Raw genomic sequence first — 14377 nt, 5'->3', positions numbered from 1 at the left:
GGAGCAAAGAAAATGCTAACGAGGCTCTCTACAGAATTCTCACAGGAAGGGGTTGACTACCCAAGAGTTCAGGCATGAGGTGCCTATTGCACTAGAATTGGAATTTGTGTTGTGTGTGACCGAGGTATGAATTTTCTACAGTATGTAAGCATTCTGTAGTACAGTAGTTTGGCTTGTTCAGTTTTCCCAATAGTGGAAGGCATATTTGTGAGGAAGGAAGACAGGGGTTTTGTTGATTCTTCTTATGTATTGTTTGTGATTTATAAAAATGACAGTTTACAGAATATTGTTTCTTGTTATAATTTAATAAAATGATCTAAATATTAAAATCAGTGGTAACTCGGTTTACGAGTGCACCGGTTTGCGAGTGTTTTGCAAGACGAGCAAAACATTCCCAAAATCGGCGCCTCGGAAACCGAGCATGCCTCGATTTACGAGCGCCCCTCCCCCCCCCCCGCGATCCGCGATTTACGAGCGCCCCCCCCCTGCCACGATCTGAAGTCCCCCAGACCCACCCGAACCCGCTTCTTACTTTCATCTCGGCCTCGGCACCGGCATGTCCTGTGCGTTGGTGCCCGTGCCCAGAGATCGGCCTCCTCTTCTTGCTGGGCCTTCAGGGGGAGCAATGCCGGTTCTCAGGGGCGGGGAGGGGGGGAAATAGAGCAGCGCCGCTGGCCTCGGGGGGTGGGAACGTATCAAAGCGAGTTTCCATTATTTCCTATGGGGAAACTCGCTTTGATATACGAGTATTTTGGTTTACGAGCATGCTTCTGGAACGAATTATGCTCGTAAACCAAGGTACCACTGTATGTTCTACACTTGTGCAGATGAGATCAGACTGAGCTCACAGGGACATGGGAGGAAAGAGTCTGGTACAGTGTTTAAAGCTACAGCCTCAGCATCCTGAGATTGTGGGTTCAAACCCATGCTGCTCCTTGTGACCTTGGGCAAGTCACTTAATCCCATTGCCCCAGGTACATTAGATAGTGAGCCCGCTGGGACAGACAGGGATAAATGCTTGAGTATCTGAATAAATTCATATAAACCGTTCTGGAACAAGAAGTATAGAAAATCAAATAAATAAATATCATTCTCCAGCTATTTTCCCCATTCTCTGCATACTTTTATTGCAACTGTAAATGTACCCACAGATTAAATTATGACCCAAAGTACCCTTTCCCCCAGATAGAAAATATTTTCAGGATGTCCAACAGTGTGCGCGCGGGTGAAGAACGGAATTAGAACAGGGCAAATAAAAGTTCCCCTCCAGCTGTCACTATGGGCGGGAGGGACGGGGGAGAAAAGCTGAGCGACTATACCTAGCGTGTTTCAATGCACCAAAGCAGTTTGTTTTGCACTTCATCTGGAGTTCTGTGAGCGAGGAAAAAAAACAGTAACGGCAGCAGAGAGCCGAATGGGTGTAACTTTCATTGCATCAGGATACATAATACTATGTGAGGGCCTAATACAGGATACTACATAATACAGGATACTAAATACAGGATATTAAAATTTGTGAGGGCCTAAGAAGGGGTTAGAGACAGCGACTCGCTCTACGCGCAATTTCTGTTCTAGAGAAAAATATTATGGCACAAGTAGAACATGGTGCACGAACGTGGAGATGAACGTTAAATGATATTTCCTTCTTGGGGAGATGCCCCTGTGGAAAACCCAGCATCTTAAGAGCAGGAGCGAGGGGAGACGATAAAAACATCTCATGGGGCTTTTACTCTCTTCAGTAGAGTGAGACTACTTGTTTAAGGGAAGATGGGCGGAGGAAGCATCACGTGGGACTTGTAGTCTCTTCAGCAGAGGCTCTTCTTGTTTAAGGGAGCGGAAGGAGTCAGCAGGCAGACTACGACTCCCAATGTGCCTTGCGCTGGGAGAGTGGGGTTTTAAAGCTTGCTGTAGAGACGAGCAGGTAAGCAAAGCATTGGAAGTTCCCTCAAAAAAAAAAAATTATCAGGTCGGGATGTTGTCTAAATGCTGTGAATTTCAGGGTGTGTTCATTATATAATTAGGAAAAAAAAAACCATTTGGTATCAAGGCTGTTATATCGAAGTTTTCTATTTATAATTGAAAATCGGAAGTCCTAAGTATATGTGTGCGCTTATACAAATAAATTGAACAGAAGAATAACAGAGACGGGTAATAGGTAAGAAGCAATTAACTATATTATTTACAGTCTCTGGTGCTTAATACTCCTAACTCCCAGTCGCAGAGAAAGTCTAACTCCTGCCATCCTTATTACTATTGCGGGAGTAGGCGTAGGGTTACCATATGGCTCCAGTAAAAGGAGATATGAGCTAATGTGCACACAGGTGATTATAACACACACCTTCTAACACTTCTCAGTGCTCAGAAACCCGTTTTTAGCTTATGAGACCGCTGGGTGAAGCAAAATTTTAGCCCAGTATTGATATGGCTCAATTCTCAATCATTGCACTGGTCCCTGTAGTATCTTTAAGTATAATAATCTCTCACTTTTTTTGCTTTTTAAAAATCTTTTTGAAATACTTTTTGTCTTTTTAAATGCTCAACTTCAAAACAGACTTAGCTTTTAATGCAGGGGTTCAACAGGTTCTGACGCATTTCGCCATGCTGCCTCAGAAAACCCGCATCAACACAAACTTAATTCTGCCCCCACCATGTCTGTTTTTGCTTCAACCACTTTTGCTAATACTCTTTGCTTCACCCAGCGGTCTCTTAAACTAAAAACGGTTCTCTGAGCGTTGAGAAGTGTTAGGTGTGTGTTATAATCTAATCTAATCTAATCTAAATCTTGGGTTTATATACCGCATCATCTCCGCAGATGGAGCTCGACACGGTTTACATGGTTAGGGAAGGAACGGAACTCCAGTGGAATTATATAAGTATGAGAGAAGAGAGGTTGGTGTGAGAGTGTCAGGAGCGGGACGGGGTTACGTTCTGGAGAAGAGCCAGGTCTTCAGATGCTTACGGAATGGTAGAAGGGGGCTCAAATTGCGGAGAGGGGAAGGGAGACTGTTCCAGAGCTGAGTGATTCTGAAAGGGAGGGAAGAGCCAAGTTTACCAACAAGGGAGATGCCTTTTAAGGAGGGGTAGGATAGTTTTAATTTTTGAGTGGATCTAGTGGAGGTTGGATCACCTGTGTGCACATTAGTTCATATCTGTTTGCAGTTTAGTGCACTTGGGGCAATCCAGAAAAAAACAGACAGATTGAGACAGCCTGGTTTTACTTTTACTGAACGCAATGAGGATAGATAGAGGCATCTGGGCTTTGCTTCTGTTGAAACAAGTGGAAGTAAAACCCAATGTCTCAATCCGTCCTCCTTTTTCTGGAGCTATATGGTAACCCTAGAGCAGAGCAATACTGTTCAACTGAATATTCATTTACAGTTAAGAGGATAACTGCTAAGAAGCTTAGGGGAGCTGAGGCTTTGCTGCAGATTAGAGAATGACACGGTGAAAAAATTGGTCCCCGTCACCGCCCCGTCCCCGTCTCACCATCCTCTGCACCGCCCCGTCACCGCCATTCCCTTCACCGCCCCGTCACCGCCACTGCCACCCCATTCACCGCCCCGTCACCGCCACTGCAACCCCATTCACCGCCCCGTCACCGTCACCGCTGCATACATAAAAGCCTCAAACGGGTACGATTTTATATACTTTTCTTTATTTACGTATAAAGGAAACATTCTTTAAAACTTTAAAACTTAGTTAAATATTAGTTAATAACTATACAAAAACAAACACGACATGTACTTTTAATGCTTACAATGTTAGCCTACATGGTAAGTAGACGCGGCCGCTGTACCTAATCGTGGCAAAGATCTCCCTGCCGTGATTAGCATAGTGACCGCGGCTACGGCTGCAAGTCTCCCCTCCCCCCAGCGATCACGACAGGAGGGCACCCAACCCCTCCTGTATGCTTCTCCTCTGATCCTCCTTCCCTCAACCAAGCATCTCTCTCTCTCCCTCCATGAGTCCAACTTTTCACTCTCTGCGCTCTCCCCCTTCCCCAGTGTAACATTTCTCCTTCCCTCCTTTCTGTCCTCCCCATCCATCTTGCCCTCTCCATGAGTCCAACACTTTCTGCCTCCTGCACACTTTCTCTCTCTGTCCTTGCCTCTTCCCTCAGTGGTATCCCTCCTTCGCACCCCACAACCCAACATGCTCTCTCCCCATGCACCATCTCACCTTCCCCTCCAGTGTGTAGCACCTTTCCTTTCCCTCCTTTTCTGCCAGGTTCAGCAGTACCTCTTCTCCCTTCCTTTTACTTCCCCCTTGTCCAGCAGTACCCCTTCTCCCTTCCCTGTTCCCATTGTCCAGCAGTACCCCTTCCCTCCTGTCCAACAGTATCCTTTCTCCCTTCCTTCTTCCCCTCCTCCCCTTGTCCAGCAGTACCTGGTGTACACTGGGCAGGAAGAGAAGCTCCGGCATCAGCGTCAGCTGACTAGCAACTTCCTGCAGCTGCATCTTTTGCTGGGACTCCTGTCTTCGTGTATCCGGCAGATATGCGAAGGCAGGTGTCCCATACGATGGGGGGTTGCTAGTCAGCTGACGCCGGAGATTCTCTTCTTTCCCAGTGTGCAAGATTGCGCCAGCGTCAGCTGATTTGCAACTGCCTGCTGCCGTCGCGTATCCCGGGACTTCTGCCTTCGCGTATCCGGCAGATACACGAAGGCAGGAGTCCCAGCATACGCGACGGCAGCAGGCAGTTGCTCAGATTTCGGGATCAGGTTGCCCAGTTGCAGTTGCCCAGATTGCGAGTTCGGGTACTAGACTGTGTATTCCTGTAGACCCCCCCCAACGGCCCTCCCGACAATCGCAGCAGAAGGGTACCCAACCCCTCCTGCCGGTCCTCCCAATGGCCTCCCCTAAGATCGCCGGCAGGAGGGTACCCAACCCCTCCTGCTGGACCCCCCCCCCAACGAACCCTCCCACCCCGGAACCCCCTTAGTCTTACTTTCCAAGTTGGACCGGACGGCTCCTCACACGTATGGCCAGCAGGCTTGCCTCCGTCCAAATGAGGCGGGCCCGCCCCTACCCTGCCCAACCCACAGGATCCTAGGGCCTGATTGGTCTAGGCACCTAAAGCCACTCCCGCTATAGGAGGGGCCTTAGGTGCTTGGGCCAATCAGGCCCTAGGATCCTGTGGGTTAGGCAGGGGAGGGGAGGGGCGGGCCCGCCTCATTTGGACGGAGGCAGGCCTGCTGGCCAGACGAGCGAGGAGCTGTCCGGTCCAACTTGGAAAGTAAGACTAAGGGTGGTGTTTCGGGATGGCGGGGTTTGTTGGGGGAGGGTCCGGCAGGAGGGGTTGGGCACCCTCCTATTGGCGATATAGGGGGCCGTTGGGGAGGCCGGCAGGAGGGGTTGGGCACCCTCCTATCAGTGATCATAGGGGGGCTGTTGGGGAGCTGGCAGGAGGGGTTGGATATCCTCCTGCCGCGATCGTTGGGGAGGGCTGGTTCTGTCGGCATGAAGGGCTGAGCACCTTCCTGCCGGCGATCGTCGGGGGGGGGGGGGCGGGTTCTATTGGCAGGAAGGGTTGATCTGACAAATGCAAGTTGGATCGAGAGTAAATGCGGCAACGTGCGAGTTGGATCGAAAGTTGGAGGAGACAGACAACATGGCGGAGACATCTAACACCCGGTCACGAACACGGTGAAACACAGGTAAATAGCGGTTCCTAGAAGGGGGGACATTGGCCTGCGGGGACAAATCTATTCACCGTTTTTGCGGGCGGTGAAAGGATTTGTCCCCGCGTCTGCGGCGATTTGCTAATGAGGTCACCATAACCCGCAGCCAAACCGCAACCACGCAGCGGTTCGCTGCGGGGATCGCTCCCCGTGTCATTCTCTACTGCAGATCTTTAAGTTCAGGTTGTGCTGAATATTATTGCTTTCTCAGGAATACTGTTTTAGAATTTAGATGATAAACTTTCTTTAACCCAGTAGATGTTTCTGTATCTCGGTAAATGAAGCAGTCCAGGTGATTGTTAGAAAAGTACTCTCCCCTGATATTCAGCTTGACTTAGCTAGCCTGTTTGGCCCGCTATCTGCTGATTATTCAGCAAGAAATAACCAGTTATCTCCCGCTGAATATTGGGCTCGTCGACCAGCCTGGTGACTGGCTATGTCATGCGACATAGCCAGTGACCGCTAAATTTCATTGGCTGGCTGGCTAAGGCATGTGGCTAGATTGACCTGCCTATAAGGCTGGTCTATCATTGGCTGTTAGCCTTAGCCAGCCAATCAATGAAAATCAGCTTGGCTGGCTAAGTACAAGCCACCAACCTTTGCCCTGGATATTCAGTGCCAGCGACCCTGGCATTGAATATCCATGATTGCCACTAGCCACAGGAGGCAGCTGGACTGCCTTCTATGGTTCAGTATCAGTCCACTGTCTATGCTTTGTCTTTGGATCTCAGAAGTGATATAGAGAGTTTCCCTGTTGTCTCAAACAACCAAAAAGGCAAATGCTTAAGCTTGTGGATTACTCCTTTGCCTTCTCTTTACCAGTTAGGATAGCATTGATAGAGGCAGTAAGTTGTTGGTATCTATGTAGTTAAGTTTTAGGTTTGAAGAACTCTTCAGAGAGCCAGGAATACAGGAGAGTTGAAGGCAGTTACTGTATTCAAAAGTGAATCAAGATTTTATACTCAAAAGTTCCCCCCAAAACTATTCCCTTTCACTGATTATAATATTGCACTCCTTTCTACTTCTGGAAAAGGTCAGAATGTCCAGATGTTCTGCATGGCACCACTGATGTCTGATAACAGATAAAATTCTACTGCTTAGAGTAGAGGTTGTGGAAATTCATGCAGGCATCCATATAGTAAGAGTGGAAGCTGCCATATATAGATATATCCCAGTTATGTATCTACATGTAAAATGTCTCTTCCAGACCACAACTAAATCCAGGTCAGTGTCTTCAACTATAGATCTGGAACTTTATTTCCCATACTATGGGCATTAGTATACACAATTTTCCAGATGTTGTCTCCCCTCCCCCCCCCCACCATCTTTTTTATGTTTAATGTTTGCCTTATGGTTTTAGCTTGCCAAATTGCTTCTAAGGAGAAGACTGGTGACCAGTTCAAGATAAATCAGTAAACAATGTGCAAACCTGTAAGTCCAGTCCCAACTACATCATCTACTCCCTCCTTCCAAGGAGGTCACTAAGGGCTACTTTGAGGATACTGCACTCTCCATTATACTCTTACCTTCATCTTCCTGACCACATGGCCATATGGCATGCTCAGCTGTACCAGCTCCTGTCTGGTCTCGCCTCCTTGCACCACTGTGATGGTACCACCTTCTGACATCACTGAGGTGGCAAAGGCCTACTCCCTTACGTTGTCAAGTCCATCACAATAATGAGATGCAAGACCAAAAATCTTAGTCAAATATGTTAAAGAAAAAGGCTGTACAAACACATAGGGCTTCTTTTATTAAGCCGTGTTAGGGCATTAACGTGCGGAATAGCGCGCGCTAGACGCTAATGCCAGCATTGAGCTGGCATTAGTTCTAGCCGCATAGCATGGGTTTAGCGTGCGCTAAAAAAGCTAATGCAGCTTGATAAAAGGAGCCCATAAATGGTGCCCAGTATATCGCTTCCCCACCCCACTTATTTTATTTTTCTCTTACTTGTATTTTCTCTTATATTTTGTTCTTCTATTTCATTTGGGTTTTCTCAAATAAGTGGATTTCTTTTATTTAAGGACTTCATTTTAATTTTTACATCTACAATCTTCATAATTTATTTTCCCGGTATGACCGTTGGATATGATCAAACGGTCGAAACTCCTTTTACCTGCTGATTGTCTGACTAAGCTTGAAGGATGTTGTGCCCCCCATCAATTTTCTTCCTTCGTCGAGGACAGCGGGATCTGGCTTTGGTGTTGCTTCGGCATACCAGTGGAGCAGCACTGTGTCCAATGGCCGTACCGGCGGTTTCCTCCCTGTTGCTGTTGAGGTGAACATCATGGCACTTCCATATTGTTATTGGATCGGAATGCTGCTGGCCAGATGCACACTTCCCTGCTTTCTTCAGATCACCAGAGCCTGATTGGATGGCGTGCGGTGTAGTTGTCCTAATCTCTTGAGACTTTATCTGCCGGGTCCTGCTTCGCTCGTTGGATCGATGCTTCATCATTCAGCTTGTTGGTGCCAAAGTCCTGACTGGATTTACTAACAGGCCGCTTCAGAGACTGTTTATGCAAGACTATTTATTTTTCTTTTATTTCCTTCATCTTCTTTCTTTTTTCCTATTTTTTTTATTTTGTTGGGTTTTTTTTATTTTTTCTTGAAATGTAACTCATCATTACCTTGAAATTTTATTATACCTTTTATTTTAATCAGGTACTTTAGCTAGATTGTGAGCCTTCAGGAAAGTTAGGGAAGTTTTAAATTATCTCATTTCATTTTATTTTGTAAGCCGCATAGAGATGATATGTGGAATATAAATACATAAAATAAATAAAAATAAATAAAAGGGTGACTGGGAAAAGTTTACCTCTTTGCAAATGATATAAAATTGTACAACAGAGTAGACAACCTGGAAGGTGGTGAAAACAAACACGAGGATGGATCCAGCAAAGCTTAAGGAATGGGCTAAAGTTTTCATGCTGAAATGTTAAAGGATCATTGTGCATGTGGGCTGCAAAAACTCAAGGGAGAAATACAGTATAAGATCTTGGTATTCACTCCCAGTTCTCAAGGGCCATCAGCAGAGATGGAAAAGAATTGGCTGGGAAAGGGACCGGATTATGTCCCTGTGCATACCTCTGCTTGAAACTCCTGCCACTAGCACATCAGAATGTTTGTCCAACAACGTAAAAAAAAAAACAATTGAGGAATGTAGAATGGAGCTGAACTCTGGCTCTGTAGATGGTTTATTATTTTTACGTACTGTAGTTTGAAATAATGGACTGCAGGAACGTAATGGACTTTGATATTCAAGAATAATAAGAATAATTTACAAGGGTGCCTTAAGTAGAATGTAGCCCCTAATGAGATGACCCCTGGTCTTAGAAGAAGAAACTTGTGTCAGCGCTTTTGTGTTTCTCTTGATAGAACAGGAAACATTTGAATTTTACAACCAAGAAATTCTTTCTATTTATTTTTAAAAGAAAAGTCTCAATATCCACGCTTTATCAATAGGAAGAGCTAGCGTTAGGATCAATGTTGCTGGAGTTGCTACTTCTGTGAGTGATGTCTCCAAAATCTCTGAAATATTCAACACTTTGATATCCCTGCATGTACCTGTAGTTCATACAATGAAGGTGGTAGGCATACAAATCTAAGAAATGAATACAAAGGCTAAAGGGGCAAAGTTTTCTGTGTGCACAGAAAATGCAAAAAATAGGGGTGATCTTGCCTGATCTTAGGGTGGCAGGTAAAGTTATAACCATGCCAAAGAAATTCCATTAGTTTGTGGTATGGTTGAGGTTATAGATATATTGACAGTGTTACACTCTTCAGAAATAGACTACACACGTTTCCAGAGCTCATGGGATACAGTCTAGAATAGATTATAATTTATCTACCTGAGTATGAAAGAATGTAGCAAGTGTGTTGAAACAAGTCTGCGTGTGTTGTCACATGTCTCAAGGTTCCTCATGCACAGTTGAGGTTCAGTGCGAGTCTAACATTCCAAGAGAGGATGTCAGGAGAGTCCTTGTGCAAATCATGTAAGAAACTGCTAGATTTAGAGCACTGTTCAGTGATAAAATTTCTCGCAAAAGAAGAGAAAAAGCCAAAGGAGATTCATGAAAGTATGACTGCAGTTTATGGTGAGTCTGCCCCATTATCCTACAAAGTAAAATTTTGGAGCAAGCAGCTTAAGTGGGGTAGAGAGTCCATTGAAGATGACACTCACACTGAATCATGGCCAGTGGTGAATAGTGACACCGAAGTCCGGTGCTGTCCCGAACCATACCTGCTTCTGGGCTTCAGCATCACTATGCACTGCTAGCTGCCAGGGATCTAGGTGCTGGTCCCAGAGGCCGTGTAATGGTGGCTACTTTTTTAATGAGGATTTAATTGGGTTGTAATGGTTTGACCAATTATCACACCACTTAAACACAATTAAGTTAGGCGGCGGTAGGGCAGCTACTGCCACCTAACTTTCAGCAGCTTTTGCAGAATCTGGCCCTACATGCCCAATGGATAAGATTAACTTAAAGAAATGATTATGGGGGAAAGGATATTTATTTATTTATTCAATTTTCTATACCGTTCTCCCATGGGAGCTCAGAATGGTTTACATGAATTTATTCAGGTACTCAAGCATTTTTCCCTGTCTGTCCCGGTGGGCTCACAATCTATCTAATGTACCTGGGGCAATGGGGGGGTTAAGTGACTTGCCCACAAGGAGCAGCGTGGGTTTGAACCCACAACCTCAGGGTGCTGAAGGTGTAGCTTTAATCACTGCGCCACACACTATTGTTCTTATACACTTATTTCTTTTTATAATGTGTGTCCCAATAAGAGTGCAAGATTTAATTTTTTAATAAAGGCATAATTTATTCAAAAAGTGGTGATATTTTTATTTTAGTATAAAGCACGCACCTAGCGATTGAGTGGGGAACACAATATCTGTCAAATGTCTCCCATAACTCTGCAGGCACACTCTTCCTCTTTTGACAAAAGTTTTGATTACATTTTCACAAATTGTGGCTCAGTTCCCACAATGATGCATCAAATCTCCTACAGTTGAGGAATTGTTGGTTGGTTTGTTGGTGCAGACGCGAGACTTCGAAAAACTCCAAAGAAAGAAGTTGCACGGTATCTCATCACACAGTATCAGATCATAGAATCTCGGTGGACAATTTTGGTTGCCAAAGCGTGAGATGACACGGCCAGGAAATTTCTCTTGCAACAACAATTGTTTCACGTGCAGTGACGGGTTGCACTATCCTGCTAGAACCCAGATCCAGATCCATACCATCCAATTGATGCCACAAAAACTTTGTTATTGTATTGCGATGATGCATTGACAGTGAATGGCATACATTATCGGCCACATTTTCAAAGAAGTACGGCCCAATTGCTCCGCCAGCCCAAAATCCCCACAAAATGTGACTCGTGGTGCATGCATTGGCTTTTCAAAAATCACTCGAGAATTCTCTTCAGCCTAAATTTGGCAGTTTTGTTTGTTCATGTACTCATTAAAGTGAAAGTGTGCCTCATCGCTAAAGATCATTTTCTCCAAAAAGTTGACACCCACTTCTTGATTTTACATCACTCAAGTGACAAATGCACGTCGCAGCAGGTGGTCCATTGGCTTCAGTTTTTGCATCAGTCGAACCTTGTAAGCATGCAGATCTTTCATGAGAATTCAATGCATGGTGCTTCTTGAAATGTCCAGTTTCTGTGAACGATGACGAATTGAGGTTCCTGGACTCTTGGCAACACTTTCACTCACTGTGGCAATGTTTTCAATAGACCGGCTGGTGTGAGGGCACCCTGCTGTTTTCACATCCCCATCTGAATTTTTTGATCAGTCTTTTAACTGTAAACTGGTGCATTTTGTTCACTGAAAATTGCATACATTTTGCAAATTATTTCAGCTAAACTTTCCCCACATCTGTATTATGTTTTCACAATAACGCATTGCTCGTTCATGTAACGATTCATGACTACTAATTACAATGTGTCTACATGACAGCTGTGAAATTTTCAGCCCTGCCTAAACAACAGAATGGAAATGGCACCCAATTTAAATCTTGCGCTCTTATTAGACACCCTTATAGTATCCAGGGCAATGTAGTTAAATTTATAAGAGCCAGCAAAATGCTTGATTCATTAGAAGATGAAAGGAGGTGATAGTGTCTCCATATAAGAAATCTCATTTCTAGTACTGTGTACAGTTTTGGAGACTGCACCTTCAGAAGTATAATAAACCGGTTAGAGTTAGTCTAGAGCAGGGATTTTTAACCGAGGGTCCATGGATGGGTTTCAGGGGGTCCATGAGTTTTTGATAAAAATTAACATTTATATTCACTATACAGCCTGGTACTTTAGATATTTTCTTGCAGATAATGAGAGAATAGATGTAATAGTAATGGTAGTAGCAAACGTAATAGTAGATCTGTTTTAATTTGCACAAGAGGATTATATTTCATAATTAAAATGATAGCCATTGTTTTTTGCATAAAAAAAGGAGTGGGGGGTTTTTGTTTTTAATTGTTTATTTTAAAGTTTAATAATACTTTGAGGGGAAAAATCAAAACTTTAAAACATCCAAAAACCTGTCTAAGTTGGCACTTGGACATTCTAATACCGGGGACATGCAAGTGCCGATAATCAAAACAAACTTTCTGGACGTTCAGCAGCACTTCTAAGCTGCTGTGTATCCAGCTCAAAGGGGCGTGTCGGGAGGTGTTTTATGGTTGGGCATTGGGTGGGCTTAAACCTGGACATCACTGCTGATCGAAGCTTTCATAGGCCATCCTAGGTGGAACTTACACAATGGGACTTTAGATGAATGTAAACAGGTCTAAGTGCCCCAAACTGACAAGATGATCACTGAAGGGATTAAGGCATGACCCACCACCTAAAGAGTGGGGGGAGAAGGGGGGGGGGGAGAAAAACCAGGCTTCCCATCAGCTGATCGCAGGGGAGTTCCAATCAGCTGATCTGGTTTCAGGGAGTCCTGCCAGCTCAGGTGATGGGGAATTCCCCTGCCAGTATCAGCTGAACCAGCAGGGAGATCTGATTTCTCTCTCCCTTCCTTACACTTGCCAATCCCACAGCCCATTACACAGAGACCCCCCACACCTCTCTGAACCTTAGCACAATCAGCAGGAGGGATGCCCACTCCTTCCTGCCACCAGATTCCATTGAACCCAGATACCCCACTCCAAACCGTGGCTCTCCCTGAACTCCCAGCACTCCACCCTGATGCTCCCTGAACACCCGGAACCACACCCCAATATCAACCCCATACCTTCAAAGACAATCTGGCGGGAGGGATTCCCATTCCCTCCCACTTTCAGGCCCATCTTCATAATGGTGGCCTTCCCCTTCCTGGTTCCTGGGCCTATCAGGGCCCCTTAGGCCCCTCCCCAGTGCATCCATGGATGCACCGGGAAGAGGACGGCTGTCATTATAAAGGTGGGTCTGCTGGCAGGAAGGAGTGGGCATCCCTCCTGCCGATTGTGCTGAGGTACAGGGGTATGTGGAGGTTGTCGGGGAGGGTGGGGGGACAGTGTAGGGTGGGGGGGTCTCTGTGTAGCGGGCTGCGGGATCAGTGAATGTGAGGGAGGGAGAAAAGAATCCGATCTCCCTGCTGATTCAGCTGATCCTGGTAGGGGAATCCCCTATCAGATGAGCCAGCAGGACTCTTGAAACCGTCTCAGTTGATCGGGATTCCCCTGTTATGATCAGATAAGGTATTTGGGTACGTCTGCAAAACTTGCTTTTGTGCTTTTTTGATGTGGACATTTTATTTTTGAAAATGGCCAAAAAAGATAGACATCCTAAGGACCAAAACGTATACATAAGTCATTTTCCAAAAATAAAAGATAGACGTCTGGCTGTTTTGAAAATGGACATTTTCTGTATTGGATTTCTAGGTGTTTTTTTCTAAAAAGTTCAGATTTGACTGAGACATCCTATCAAAAATGCCCCTCTTTGTGTATGTCATATATGTATAAGAAAATCAAATCTCGATAGATAAAGTACATTATATTCATTGCACGCAAAGTTGTATATTTCTGGGGAAGGGAATCCATAGCTTTCATCAGATTCTTAAAGGGGTCCGTGACTCAAAAAAAGTTAAGAATCACTGATCTAGAGGGTAACTGCTAAAAAGGTCCATGGTCTTCATCTTAAAGAATGTGAAGACAACTGTAGAGATCTAAATTTGGAGGTAATCTTTATATGCCGAATATTCTAAAATTTATTTTACTTTTGCAGTGAAGAAAAAATAATGAAAACATTCATTGTTGGAATTGGTGGGTAAGTGTAAATTGTTAATAAGGGTATAAAAAAACGTGTAAATTGTCATGATACCTCTTTAAAGACATTAAAAGATGTCAACTTCCCTCCAACTCTTTTGGTTTCACCAGGATCATTGCAGTTTTTGATAACCTTCTTCTCGGAGGCATGATCCTGGCAACTAGGGAGTCCCACATGTGAGAATATGCTTCCTACTTGTCCTCGCATAAAGCAAAGTTATTCACCTGTAGTAGGTGTTAACCAAGGACAGCAGGCAGATATTAAGGATAGGGATTGGGACTTGTATACTGCCTCTTTGTAGTTATACAACCACAAAGTGGTTTACATCAGGTACTTCAAGCAGTAGCGTACTAAGGGGGGGGGGCGGTCCGCCCCAGGTGCACGCCTTGGGGGGGTGCACAGCCGGCCCGGTTTTGAAGGTGACGTCG

The 14377-nt window shown here is 45.0% G+C and overlaps 1 protein-coding gene across 5 annotated transcripts in view; it reads left to right on the top strand.

Moving 5' to 3' along the window:
* The first annotated feature begins 1517 nt into the window (after positions 1-1517).
* Positions 1518-14377, top strand: part of NMRK1 (nicotinamide riboside kinase 1) — a 42190-nt gene continuing 29330 nt past the window's right edge. The window contains exons 1-2 of one of the 5 annotated variants that reach the window (XM_033926833.1): positions 1805-1921; positions 13908-13949. In XM_033926833.1, coding sequence (XP_033782724.1) covers positions 13921-13949 — 29 coding nt within the window. In that variant the 5' untranslated portion in view covers positions 1805-1921; positions 13908-13920. Of the gene's footprint in view, positions 1922-1961; positions 2156-13907; positions 13950-14377 lie in introns of those variants that run through there. The other 4 variants (XM_033926803.1, XM_033926809.1, XM_033926827.1 and 1 more) reach the window with 4 other exon arrangements.

Source organism: Geotrypetes seraphini, chromosome 1, assembly GCF_902459505.1.
Source record: "Geotrypetes seraphini chromosome 1, aGeoSer1.1, whole genome shotgun sequence".
Taxonomy (NCBI): domain Eukaryota; kingdom Metazoa; phylum Chordata; class Amphibia; order Gymnophiona; family Dermophiidae; genus Geotrypetes; species Geotrypetes seraphini.
This window is presented reverse-complemented; position numbering and strand designations above follow the sequence as displayed.